Source organism: Paroedura picta, chromosome 1 (genome assembly GCF_049243985.1).
Source record: "Paroedura picta isolate Pp20150507F chromosome 1, Ppicta_v3.0, whole genome shotgun sequence".
In the NCBI taxonomy this organism is placed as follows: domain Eukaryota; kingdom Metazoa; phylum Chordata; class Lepidosauria; order Squamata; family Gekkonidae; genus Paroedura; species Paroedura picta.
Genome location: NC_135369.1, coordinates 204866274 through 204878306, shown reverse-complemented (window position 1 = coordinate 204878306; position 12033 = coordinate 204866274). Strand labels below are relative to the sequence as shown.

Here is a 12033-nt window from a genome sequence, read left to right as displayed (position 1 = left end):
ACCCCCTCCAGGCCCATCAATGGTGATGGGGGGGGGGGGGACTGGTCAACATATATGGTCATATCTGTAACCGTTCCTGCGGAGCGGTAATAAAGCCCTAAGGGCTAAGTGGGAGGAGAAAGGGGCGGGGGCCTGTCCGTGATAAAAACTCGGAGGGGCCAATCAGGAGTGCCACTCGGGGGCCAAGTGGCCAATTGGGAGGTGCACACAGCGTGCCTCCCCATTAGCCACTTGGCCCACCCTGGACTGGCCGTGCAGATGGTTTGCCGCTAGGAAAGGAGCAGGGCTGCCACATCGTAGATGTAGCGGGCTAAATTTCTAGTCACCTAATAAATGTTTAATGAATTTTAGAAATATTTCAAAAATTAATTCCCACCCATTCAGGAAATCTTTTCAGGGCTTGGTTGAGAAAGCCTGCTATAGGTGTTTTAATTAGGAAATACTTTCCCACTTGTAACTTTTTTATTTGGGGGGAAGGGGGATATTCTGCTCATTCAAGGGATCATCCCTCCCAGATGTCAGCTTGATAGGAGAAAGGCTACCCTTATGTTAGGCAATTAAAATTCTTGCATGTCTTCAGTGTGTCTACAGAAGGACAATAGTTTGTGATTTCCCCTCCTCAAGGGTCCTCCAGGGCAGCGGTCCACAACATTTTTTGAGTTGCGGACTGCTACCAAGGGGTGGGGGGAGGGCGACACGGGGCCCTGCGCCCACCGGCCGCAAATGTGCACGCGCTGCAGTTTTGTGCATGTGTGCATGCGTGGCCCTGCTGTGCATTCATGTTTGCACTCCCGGCATGGGCACAAATGTGCATGCGTGACAGCTATGCACATGTGTGCATGCGCAAAACTGCAGCACGTGCGCATTTGTGGCCCCACTTGCCTATAATGCCTTACATTAGTCTGTGGTTCCTGCTGATAGTGGTGTTTTGTTAGCAGAAACTCTTGCAGATGGCAGGCTGAACAAGGAGGCTGTTTCCCAAGGGAGACAGGAAGTGCATAATTTGGACCTACCTCCCTCGAAGAGTGGTGGGAAGCACCCACCAGGATGTCCTCCTGACTTTGTGGGAGAAGGACCCTTCTCATTGAGTAATCAATGGTCATTCAGGTGGATTGCTGTGGTTGGTCTGAAGCAGCAGAACAAAGTCTGAGTTCAGCGGCACCTTTAAGACCAATAAAGTTTTATTCAAGGTACAAACTTTCATTCGCATACACACTTGGCCAGATACAGTTTAGATGGGAGACCACCAAATAAATCCAGGTGTGCTGTGCAGAGGGAAGCAATGTCTTTTGCACTGAAAATCCCACAAGGTCACCATAACTTGGCTGCTGTGACTAGACAGCAAAAAAAGGCACTTGCCCACCCAGTTTTCCAACTCTGTTAATGGTTTCGCATTCTCTGTAAACTGCCCTGAGCCGCAAGGGAGGGTGGTGTATATAAATGTAAGAAATAAAATAAACCCAAGCCTGGCAACCTTAATCTCTGTAGCTTGAGACAACAGCTGTGATCTTGGAAAATCTCTAGCTCCCACCTGGAAGTAGGCAGTCCTACCCAAACCAGACTCTACATCCAGACTTGTTTTATACATCCAGAACAAAGTCTGAATTCAGTGGCACCTGGAAGACCTACAGAGTTTAATTCTGGTTATTCCCTTGTGTGTGCGTCCTCATGAAAGTTTCTACCCAGAATTGAACTTTGTTGGTTTTCAGGGTACCACTGGACTCAAACTTTGTTCTGTGTAAAGAAGTATTTCCTTTTGTCCGGCCTGAATTTGCTTCTGCCCATCAGCTTCACTAAGAGCCTCTTGTGGTGCAGAGTGTTAAAGCAGCAGACATGCAGTCTGAGGGTGGGAGTTCAATCCCAGCAGCCGGCTTAAGGTTGACTCAGCCTTCCATCCTTCCGAGGTTGGTAAAATGAGTGCCCAGCTTGCTGCTAATCTAAACGGTAGTGACTGGGGAAATAAACGGTAATGACTGGGGAAGGCACTGGCAAACCACCCCGTATTGAGTCTGCCATGAAAACGCTAGAGGGCGTCACCCCAAGGGTCAGATGTGACCCGGTGCTTGCACTGGGGATACCTTTACCTTTATCAGCTTCCCTGAATTTGAGTATTCCTTCACTGTATCTGAAGTGGGCATGCCCACAAAAACTTCTACTCCATATTAAACTTTGTCACTGAACTCAAACTTGGATCTGTTGTTTCACATCAACACCTGAATATAATTCTTCGGATTGTTGGTTCTGGGATGGGAAATACCTGGAGACTTTGGGTGGGTGGGATTTGGGGCGGAGAGGGACCTCAGTGAAGCATAATGGCGCCCACCTTCCAAACCAGTCGTTTTCTCCTGGAAAACTGGTCTCTGTCACCTGGAGATGAGCTACAATTCCTGGGGATCCCCGGGTCGCACCCGGGGCCTGGCATCCTTCTTGATGCTGAAGTCGGAGCATGCACATCACGTGATTCATTGGGAGGGGAGGGAGAACCAGGTCGCCTTCCTAAACTTGAGCTCCTCCTGATTAAATAACAGCCAATCGGACACCACAACGATGAACAAGAAATATATATATTAAAAACCCTGCCCTTGCTTTAGTTTCTGCTTCTCCAACCTGCAGGCGGAGGACTCTTCCCATCCCAGCAAGCATGTCCGCAACAGTCACGTCCCGAGATGGACAGCCGTGCTAAAGAGAGACAGCAAAAGAAAACCTACTTTTAGCAAAATATATTCCCGCATCAAGCCGCCCCTTCCGCAAATTCATCCTGGCGCCCGGTAGGGGGCGCTGTGACAGCTCCCTCCCCCCCCAATCTTCCTCAACGCTATTTTGCACAGAATGAGCCTTTCTCGCCTAATACGCATGCGTCGGCACGGAACGTTGGTGGGGAGGAGCGACGAAAAGGGAGCAACGGGCGTTTCTCTCCTCCAATCCTCAATCGCCTTGTCCGCTCTGGAGAGCGCCCGCCTTCCGAGCGCACATGCGCAGTGGCCTAACCGCTTTTCTGTGGCGAGGAATTCGGGGCGACGGGCCTTGACCGTTATTCCCCTTGTGCCGCTCGCCCACCTTCTTTGCCGCCAAGATGCCGCGGATTATGATTAAAGGAGGCGTGTGGCGCAACACAGAAGTGAGTAGCGCTTCGCTCTCTCTCACTCTCCGGTCCTTCCCGCGTGTCTTTCTCTTTTCCCCCCGGAGGCCTCTCTGCGACCTCAGTGAGGGAATGCGAATACGCATGCGCGGGGAGGGGAAAAAAAGACAGTTGCTTTCTATTGCGCCTGCGCGGGAGTACCTTCGGTTGTTGCATGAGGGTCTTAGGGCTAGAAATGCTATTTGGATATGTTACTCATGGAAGGGCTTGATCCTGGATCTCCCTATGAGTTGGGGGGCCAACCTGGGGACAGTTTCTAATGGCGACTATTTATTTGCTCTGAGCTGAATGACCCAGGCTAGCCCAGTCTTGAAAGCGAGTAGGGTCGACCCTCGTTAAGACTTGAATGGGAGATCACCAAGGAAGTCCAGGGTTACAATGCCGAGGCAGGCAAATGTCAGGCCACCTGTGAACATCTCTTGCCTTCTAACCCCAACATGGTCTCCATCATATTATTATTTATTACATTTATTAATAACCACCCATCTCTGCGTCCAGGTTCGGGGCAGCGTACAACATATATAGTTAACATAAAATAGTTAACACCTATATTAGCATCAGATTGGCCTCCCTCCTGTATCACAGAACTCCCCTCCCGGAGTTCTGGCTTTTATACTTCGGTGAAATTTTAGAATACTTTTAGAATGGTTTTAATGTCATTAAATTGTATTATTGTGTACATGCTGTCTATTGCCCTGGGTCAAAGAAATAAAATAATAAAATATATCCCTACATTAGTGTTAAAATAAGAATGTGAAAACTTTAATAATACATAATATAAATAATATTATCTCGATATATCTGGGTGGCATGGAGGTGCCCTGGGGGCAGGGGGTGTGCAGTGTGCCTGCATCCTGGCCTCAGCCATATGCCTGGCAGAATAGTTAGTTGCAGCTTGATGGCACTTTTCTCACATATTTCTCAGATTATCTGAATCTTGTCAGAACTTGGAAACTAAGCAGGGTCAACCCTGATTAGCAGTTGGATGGGAGACTGCTAAGGAAGTCCAGGGCTGCTGTTCAGAGGAAGGCAATGCCAAGCCCCCCCCCCCAATCTCTTGCCTTGAACCCCTCAAGGGATTGCCATAAGTCAGGTGTGATTTGAGGGCCCTTTCTACCACCAGTACTTATTTATTTGGAATTTTTCTCTTCATAGCGTAAGCTTTTTGATCTCACAGACACTAAAGTTGATGAAGGCAGGAACATTTACACAAATTCCAGATTCCTTCCAGCTAGGGATTACCACAGTCTTCTAGGAGCCAGTTCCCTCAAACTTGATAGGATCATTTGCTTCTGTCTGGATACAGATGAGCTATGCATCCTACTTCCATAATTCAGGACCCTTCTTGATCCAGTCTGCTTTGCTCTCTAACTGCTAACCTTAGCCCTTAACTGTTAACTGACAAATTCCATTTGAATGCCCTGTCACTCAAGGTTCTTAGAATGAGTTATAGCATTAACTATTTACTGTCTCTCAGAATACACCGGTGGAAGGGAAAAGGAAGAGGGTCAGTTTGACAAAATGTATATATCTTCAGACTCAGATGGTCTTTTCCTGCCTGGGTTTGCTTTGATGAAAGCAGTGGAACTACCACTTGGCCCTAATTTCTCTAGTAGGTTAGGGGCAAAATTTCCTATGCCCTTTGTTCTCCATCCTTGGGGGCAAGTGTCAGCAGGAATTGAGCTATTTCTGCGAAGTGGCTGCTCTCCGCTTGCCTCAATGATCTTGGGAGGGAGAAAATATAGTCCTCTGCCCAAGACCAGAGTGTCATTTTCCTTTCCTTCACCAGACTCAAGGTAACTGACTTGATTAATGATACATTGTGTACTTGTGAAATATTAAGCTGCTTGAGATCCAGAGCTGGATTGTGAGGAAACACATTATCAGGTGTGAAGGTCTGTAAAATCACCATTGGTTTAAGATGCTAGCAGTGGATTCCAGAGAAAGGTCCTCTTGGCAAGAGGGGGGAGGGGCTCCCAGGTGTAACTCTGCTCGCCTAGATGTGATGAAATTTGTTACACAACTTGGTGGGCTGTGATTACTTTTCCAGATGGCTGTGAAAAGGCTAATTCGACATCTTTTCTTTATGTACTGAATTTTCAGGACGAACAGAATTGGCCTGTATTCTGTTATACTCCAGAATTTGGAGAAATGTTGCAATACATAACCAAACTTCTTTTTGGTTTTTAAGGATGAAATTCTTAAAGCGGCTGTGATGAAATATGGCAAAAACCAGTGGTCTCGTATTGCTTCCCTGTTGCACAGAAAATCAGCAAAACAGTGCAAAGCCAGATGGTATGTAATAGAGCGTATGTAGTCTCTGGGGAAAATTAGATGCATTAGCTGTGGGAGCATCAGAATAAGCCAGCCAGTAAAGTTGGTGAAATTATTAAGAATATATATATGTATAGAAGTCAGAAATCCTTCATGTTGTAAGGAAATAAAAATTCTGAGTACAATAAGGAAATACGCAAAATGTAGAGGGAAATCCAGATGAGAAATTAGATTCTTGCATACATTCAGTATTGAGAAACATGTTATATTGTCTCTCTTAGTCTTTTTATCCAACTCGCAAGAGTCTTCAATTATATTGAACTATACAGTACTCTGAAACAGTGGGTGAAATTAGTGGGAAAACTAATCCTAGTGGTGAAATATTTTAAGTTCCTGCTTCTCCAGTCTCTTCTGTCCAGCACAGGGTATGTGAAAACCACCTTCTGTATTGAACACCTCAGGTCCAGAGATAAACAAGCTACTCTTCAGCTGCCTGCTACAGGGTGATCTGCTGAGAGTGGCTTCCTTTCCATCTACCAATAATCCTTAGTGATATAATGTTATTGTCAGTTATTCTCTGAATTTGCATGTCAGGCGGCACTGTCTGTACTCTGCATCAGTAAGAACATAAGTGAAGTCATGTTGGATCAGGCCTCTGCTCCATATGTTTATCTGTTCTCGTCTTGCTTGGATAAACAGTAGCCCACAGCAGGTTCAGTGGTGGTACATACTGCAGGTGATTTCAGATTGCCCACTTTCTGTATTATGGAGGAGAAGAAGAAGAGTTGGTTCTTACATGCCGCTTTTCTCTACCTGAAGGAGGCTCAAAGCAGCTTACAGTTGCCTTCCCTTTCCTCTCCCCACAACAGACACCCTGTGAGGTGGGTGAGGCTGAGGGAGCTCTGATATCACTTCTCGGTCAGAACAGCTCTATCAGCGCCGTGGCAAGCCCAAGGTCACCCAGCTGGCTGCATGTGGGGGAGTGCAGAGTTGAACCTGGCTCACCAGATTAGAATCCGCACTCCTAACCATTACACCAAGCTGGCTCTCATTGACTGCTGAACTTAAAGTTAATTTAGAGCAGGGGTGTCAACTAGTGTCAACAATGAAGCCCAGAGGCTACAACCAGGGCTCTTATCCAACTTGCGAGCATCTGATCATTACCTTTATTGCCAGGCAGCTATTCATTTTGTCCCTTTATATTGTCCCAATGATAATGAGTTAATGGGCAGTGGAACTAGGAAGGTTGGCATCAGAGTGATACTTTGAGGAAATATTATAAAAGTGTTAATTTTTAAAACATGTTTGTGTTTTGAGTAAAATAATTGCTAATTGGGTTTGCCTGTGTCCTTTATAAAGTTTGTATTTCCAGTACCTTGCATACGTGGTCCGGCCTGGAAAAATGATGCTTATCTCTGATCTGGGCCTTATAAAAAATGAGTTTGATACCTCTGGCTTAAAACCTCACAATGCAAACCTGTGCAGAATTAGTCCAGATTAGGTTCATTAAAATCAATGAGATCAGAATGGAGTGCTGCACTGTTATGCTAACTCCTGGGAATGCAAATATTAGATTGCAAAACTTGGATTCCATCAAGTATCTGTGTGCCTCCTCCCCTAGGCATGGGTTGCAGTTTTTGCCAGTTTCATCCCCTTCCATGGCAGCCCTCCAAATTCCCCCTTCATTCTCCCTGGGATTGCCAAAGAGCAGCATTTTGAGAGCTGTTTCAGGCTACAGCTGGAGAGGGAAGTTGAGTAAGTTGTGCTGCCAAGCAGGATCCAGCCCTGTAAGTTTCATTCTCTCTATATGTTACATCAGAGCGCCATGAAGGTTGTTGATATGATAGTTCAGTAGTGGAATAGGCTGCCTAAGGAGGTGGTGAGCTCGCCCTCACTGGCGGTCTTCAAGCAAAAGTTGGATACACACTTTTCTTGGGTGCTTTAGGATGCTTTGGGCTGATCCTGCGTTGAGCAGGGGGTTGGACTAGATGGCCTGTATGGCCCCTTCCAACTCTATGATTCTATGACATAAGGCTAGTTGATAGGAGTTCTGTGTTTTTATGTTAAGAAAAAATCTCACTTTTCACCCTTGACAATAAGGTACGAGTGGCTCGACCCCAGTATAAAGAAGACAGAATGGTCCCGGGAAGAAGAAGAGAAGCTCCTGCATTTGGCGAAACTTATGCCAACTCAGTGGAGGACCATTGCGCCCATCATTGGAAGAACAGCTGCCCAGTGCTTGGAGCATTATGAATTTCTTCTGTGAGTAGTTCTGTTCTGTAATGAACAGCACCACTTGTTTGGTGTTGGGAGGTTCTGTGGAGCTTTTCCAATTACAGAAGGAGTGCTGCATTTCTTTTAGCATTTCTTTATGTTCATCTTTTTGCATTAGTTTCACTGCTGTCTCTTTTCAGGGATAAGGCTGCTCAGAGAGACAATGAAGAAGAAACTGCTGATGATCCTCGGAAACTTAAACCTGGAGAAATTGACCCAAACCCAGAAACCAAGCCAGCTAGGCCAGACCCCATCGATATGGATGAAGGTATGCTAGAGGAAATGTGAAGATGTTTCCCATCTTCACATAAAAATCTACTTTGCTTGTGTGCCCTGCAAGTTCCACTTACTCATTTTCCAGCTTCATGAGGTTCTTTTTCTTCACCCAATGAATAGCATATCACTATTCTCCCCTGAGATGTGTTGAACATTCCCCATTTTACTTCATCATTGCCCATTATCCCACAGCTTTCTGTCTGATAATTGCATCTGTTAAACTGTGCAGTCTTTACTTCAGTTCAACTTTGTGACTTCTGCATGTTACTGGCATAATCTGGAGGGCAACCTAGCGGGAATTGGTCTGTTTTGTCAATGGAGTCAGCTTGTTTAAAAGATATTTATTTCTAGACTGCCCACTCCGAGTGAACAGGCTTGTGGCGGTTTATAACATATATATATAAAACATGGTAACGGAAAATCTTACAACAATAAAATCCCCAAATCTTACCCCAATAAAATAACTTAACATTGAGTTACAATAAAAAAAGATGGTGGCACGACTAAAAAATCTCCCCAGCCTCCAGCACAGTCGACTTGGTGGGTTGGAGTGGCTAGGGGCATGGACTACAACACGGTGGTTCTATATGGTGTAATACCCAAGAGCCAGGGGTGGGAGTTTGAAATTCCCCATACTCATTGCACCCAGCCTCAACCAAATGCCTGGTGGAAGAGCTCGGTTTTGCAGGCTCTACAGAACCTTAAGAGCTCTGACAAGGCCCACAGCTCTTCAGGGAGCACATTCTGCCAGGTAAGGGCCAGGACCAAAAAGGCCCTAGCCCTGGTCGAGGCAAGGCGCACTTCCTGGGGCCTGGGACCATCAGCAGATTCATACCTGCAGAGCATCAGGTGCTTATACTAATAAATATATAGCATAGCCCCTAGTATCATATAAAAATGTTTGTAACGGGATTGCTGTTATATAGAGGAAGGGGCATTAAATGTTAACTGCATCCTGGCCTCAGTTGAATGCCCAGTGGAAGAGCTCTCCCTTGTAGGCTCTGTGGAATTCAGATAGTTGCATTCTCATCCTTCTCAGGCATTCTGTCTGATCCCAGGAAAGTTGCTTCTTAGGATCACATCATCCAAGTGGGGAAGCTGCTGCATAGATGGGGGGAGGGTGCAATAAAGAGGGGAAAGGGAGCAAAATTGTCTCCCTGTTCACCCAGCCACATGATGGAAGATGGAGGAGGACTGATTTTGCCCCATTCTCCTTCTTTAGAGCAGATCCCCAGGGAACACAGCTGTTTTTCCTAGCAGCCGTGCAACTACAGAAATCAGCTTTGCACTCACAGTCAGAAGGGACTCTTGAGCAGAGGAGAATGTTTCAGAAATCTACACCTGTTTACACCTTCCACTGATAGATCATCAGATTCAAGCTAGATTCAAGTTCCACTAGCATCATCGAGACCAACAAGATCTTTGGGATTCCAAGCATCAAAGCTCTCCAAAATCTTTTTGGTCTCCAAGGTGTTACTGGATTTGAATCTCGCTGTTCTACTGAAGACCAGAATCACTATAATTCTAAAACAGGTTCAAGGAGTAGATGCAGTATTGTTCCTGTATTCCTAGGAGAGAGAGCTAAACAGCACAGTCTAAAACTAAGGAGAGACATCCAGAACTTTCTTCCCATCCACAATTTTTGCTTCTCTTTTCCTCTTTATTTGTTTTCTGCTGGCAGCTGTCAATGGACAAAGTATTAATTTTCTGTATTACTTTTGCAGATGAACTTGAGATGCTTTCTGAAGCAAGAGCTCGTTTGGCCAACACTCAGGGAAAGAAAGCCAAAAGGAAAGCAAGAGAGAAGCAGTTAGAAGAAGCCAGGTATGTGTGGCTTCTCTCATGCTATATCTGCTTTTCTTGGCTCTTTTCCTGTTGGTCTCTCGAGGTGGTATGTGGGTAGTGGATCCCTCCATTTTTAATCTCTTTGTGAGTATTGTTCAGCCTATGGGGTTCTTTAGAAATGGCTGCTGTTCCTTTGAAATAGATTCCGCTCTACAGTCATGTGATCTCTGAGGGAGGAGGATGGCAGTTGGAAGCCAGGCTCTCTGAGGAGAAGTTAGCACTGCCTTTGCGTGAGAGGAAAAAACAGTTAAATCTTCATGGATTGAGGGGGAAAGGGTTCAGGAGTTGGGTTCAAGGTAGAACAGGCTTGTTCCTTTCTCTGAGGTAAAGGTTGCAATTGTTATTCTAACAATTCTAACCAGTCAATACAGACTGGTATCCCCATACCTATGTGAGCCTGTGGCCAGTATTATACTATTAATATATATAAGGACTTGTCACTGATGAAAGAACTGAAAACGGAGATTACCTGGATTCCGTTTTGACAGAAGTCCTAAAGAATGAAGAAACAAGGAAAACCACAAAAATAGGACATTTTTCTTTATCATATTGCCATTGGATAGGTCAGTTTCTCTCTGTTTGCTTTAATTATTAGACCGTCCTCCTTATACTCTTGTATGCAATTGTTATTCTGCCAGTTCATGTCACTTTTTATTCTGGATGCTCTAAATCAACTGTTTTTGGTATTTTTGCCTAGTGCTTCTGTAATTTTGTTTAGTGATTAAATCAATACAAAGTATAAGTTCCAGGAGTCAGTTGACTGTTAGGTTCCACCCCACAGCCAGCTGTGCTATTGAGCCAAAGGAAAAATAAATACAACCACTTATATTTTTCCAGGAGTGGGTATGACTCCTCCTCATTAAAAAAGAGAATCTTACTGGTGGCAGCAACCGGGGAACAGCAGGACAGGGGGAAGTGAGAAGGACTAAGGGTTGGCAACCAGTGGACTTCACTCGGTCCCAGTTCACCACAATGTGTCTTTCCCAAATGCTGGCTCTCCCAAGGCTTTTTTGATAGTTGGCTAACTTAAATACATGGTGGCCAAAGAAAAGTACAATCTGCAGCCTACTGACCTGGGCAATAACTCCCTTACTCTGAGCTGTCTGCTTGGCCAACATGGCCACACAGATTAACAGTTTGGTCCAAACTCTCCTTTGGTCCAAACCTCTGCTCTCAAAGCATGGCAAGGTAAGGTAAATAAGGACAGCAACGAGACTTGGAGAAGGGTATGTTTCCTCCATATTTTTTACACCTTTTATACTTTACATTTATACTTTAAAAAATGGGTCTGGGTCCAAGTCACCCATTGATCTAGGATGAACCCAAAACAGATGGTACAGCAGTCAAGATTCAGATTGGTTTGGGGAGGAAAGCACATGGGATAACCTGGGGGAAAATGGATGTCTGTGAGCCCAGCTTGTCTTACATGCCAGCAGGACAGGGACGATGCTACAGTGTACTGGAACACTGTGGTTCAAATCTGACAAGTGAGAAATCTTCTTAAGACATTATTTCCAAAATATAGATTGGTATTATTTTTTTCTGAAGTTTCCAGGTGATCTTTACTTCCATTTTGAGGAAAACGACTACTAACAAGGGTGATTATAAAGAAGCCAGGAAAAAAAATCTGACCCAAAGTCAGTAAGATATGAAGAAAATATGTCTCATGAGAAGAATGTTATTAATCTGAACATCTGTCCAGCTCAACATCTGAAGCAGCAATAAAACTGAGCATGTACTTGACACTTTGTATTAAATGCTTTTTAGCCATGAACCAAAATTGATGTCTTGTGCTGGGCTTAGTATAATTGAATATTTATGTGGAACTGAAATGTCAGTCTGGACTCTGTTTTAGCATGGAAAAACATTATAGCGGCATCTCCTCTAAAAGTGGCCCATATTTGGTAACCAGAAGTGTTGGTTGGAAGAAATGAATTAATTTGCTTCTACCTTCTTAGGCGCCTGGCTGCCCTCCAGAAGAGGAGGGAACTCCGAGCTGCGGGGATTGAAATCCAAAAGAAAAGGAAAAAGAAAAGGGGAGTTGACTATAATGCTGAGATCCCATTTGAAAAGAAGCCCGCTTTAGGTTTTTATGACACTTCAGAAGAAAACTACCAGGCACTGGACGCGGACTTCAGAAAGTTACGGCAACAAGACTTAGATGGGGAATTGAGATCGTAAGTTGGCTCTTGATTAATAAACTGTACTCAAATGGCTAGTTGTGT

The 12033-nt window shown here is 44.9% G+C and overlaps 1 protein-coding gene across 1 annotated transcript in view; it reads left to right on the top strand.

Moving 5' to 3' along the window:
* The first annotated feature begins 2877 nt into the window (after nt 1-2877).
* Nucleotides 2878-12033, top strand: part of CDC5L (cell division cycle 5 like) — a 39170-nt gene continuing 30014 nt past the window's right edge. The window contains exons 1-6 of the mRNA XM_077317719.1: nt 2878-3118; nt 5331-5434; nt 7514-7675; nt 7828-7955; nt 9688-9787; nt 11767-11985. Coding sequence (XP_077173834.1) covers nt 3074-3118; nt 5331-5434; nt 7514-7675; nt 7828-7955; nt 9688-9787; nt 11767-11985 — 758 coding nt within the window. The 5' untranslated portion in view covers nt 2878-3073. The remainder of the gene's footprint in view (nt 3119-5330; nt 5435-7513; nt 7676-7827; nt 7956-9687; nt 9788-11766; nt 11986-12033) is intronic.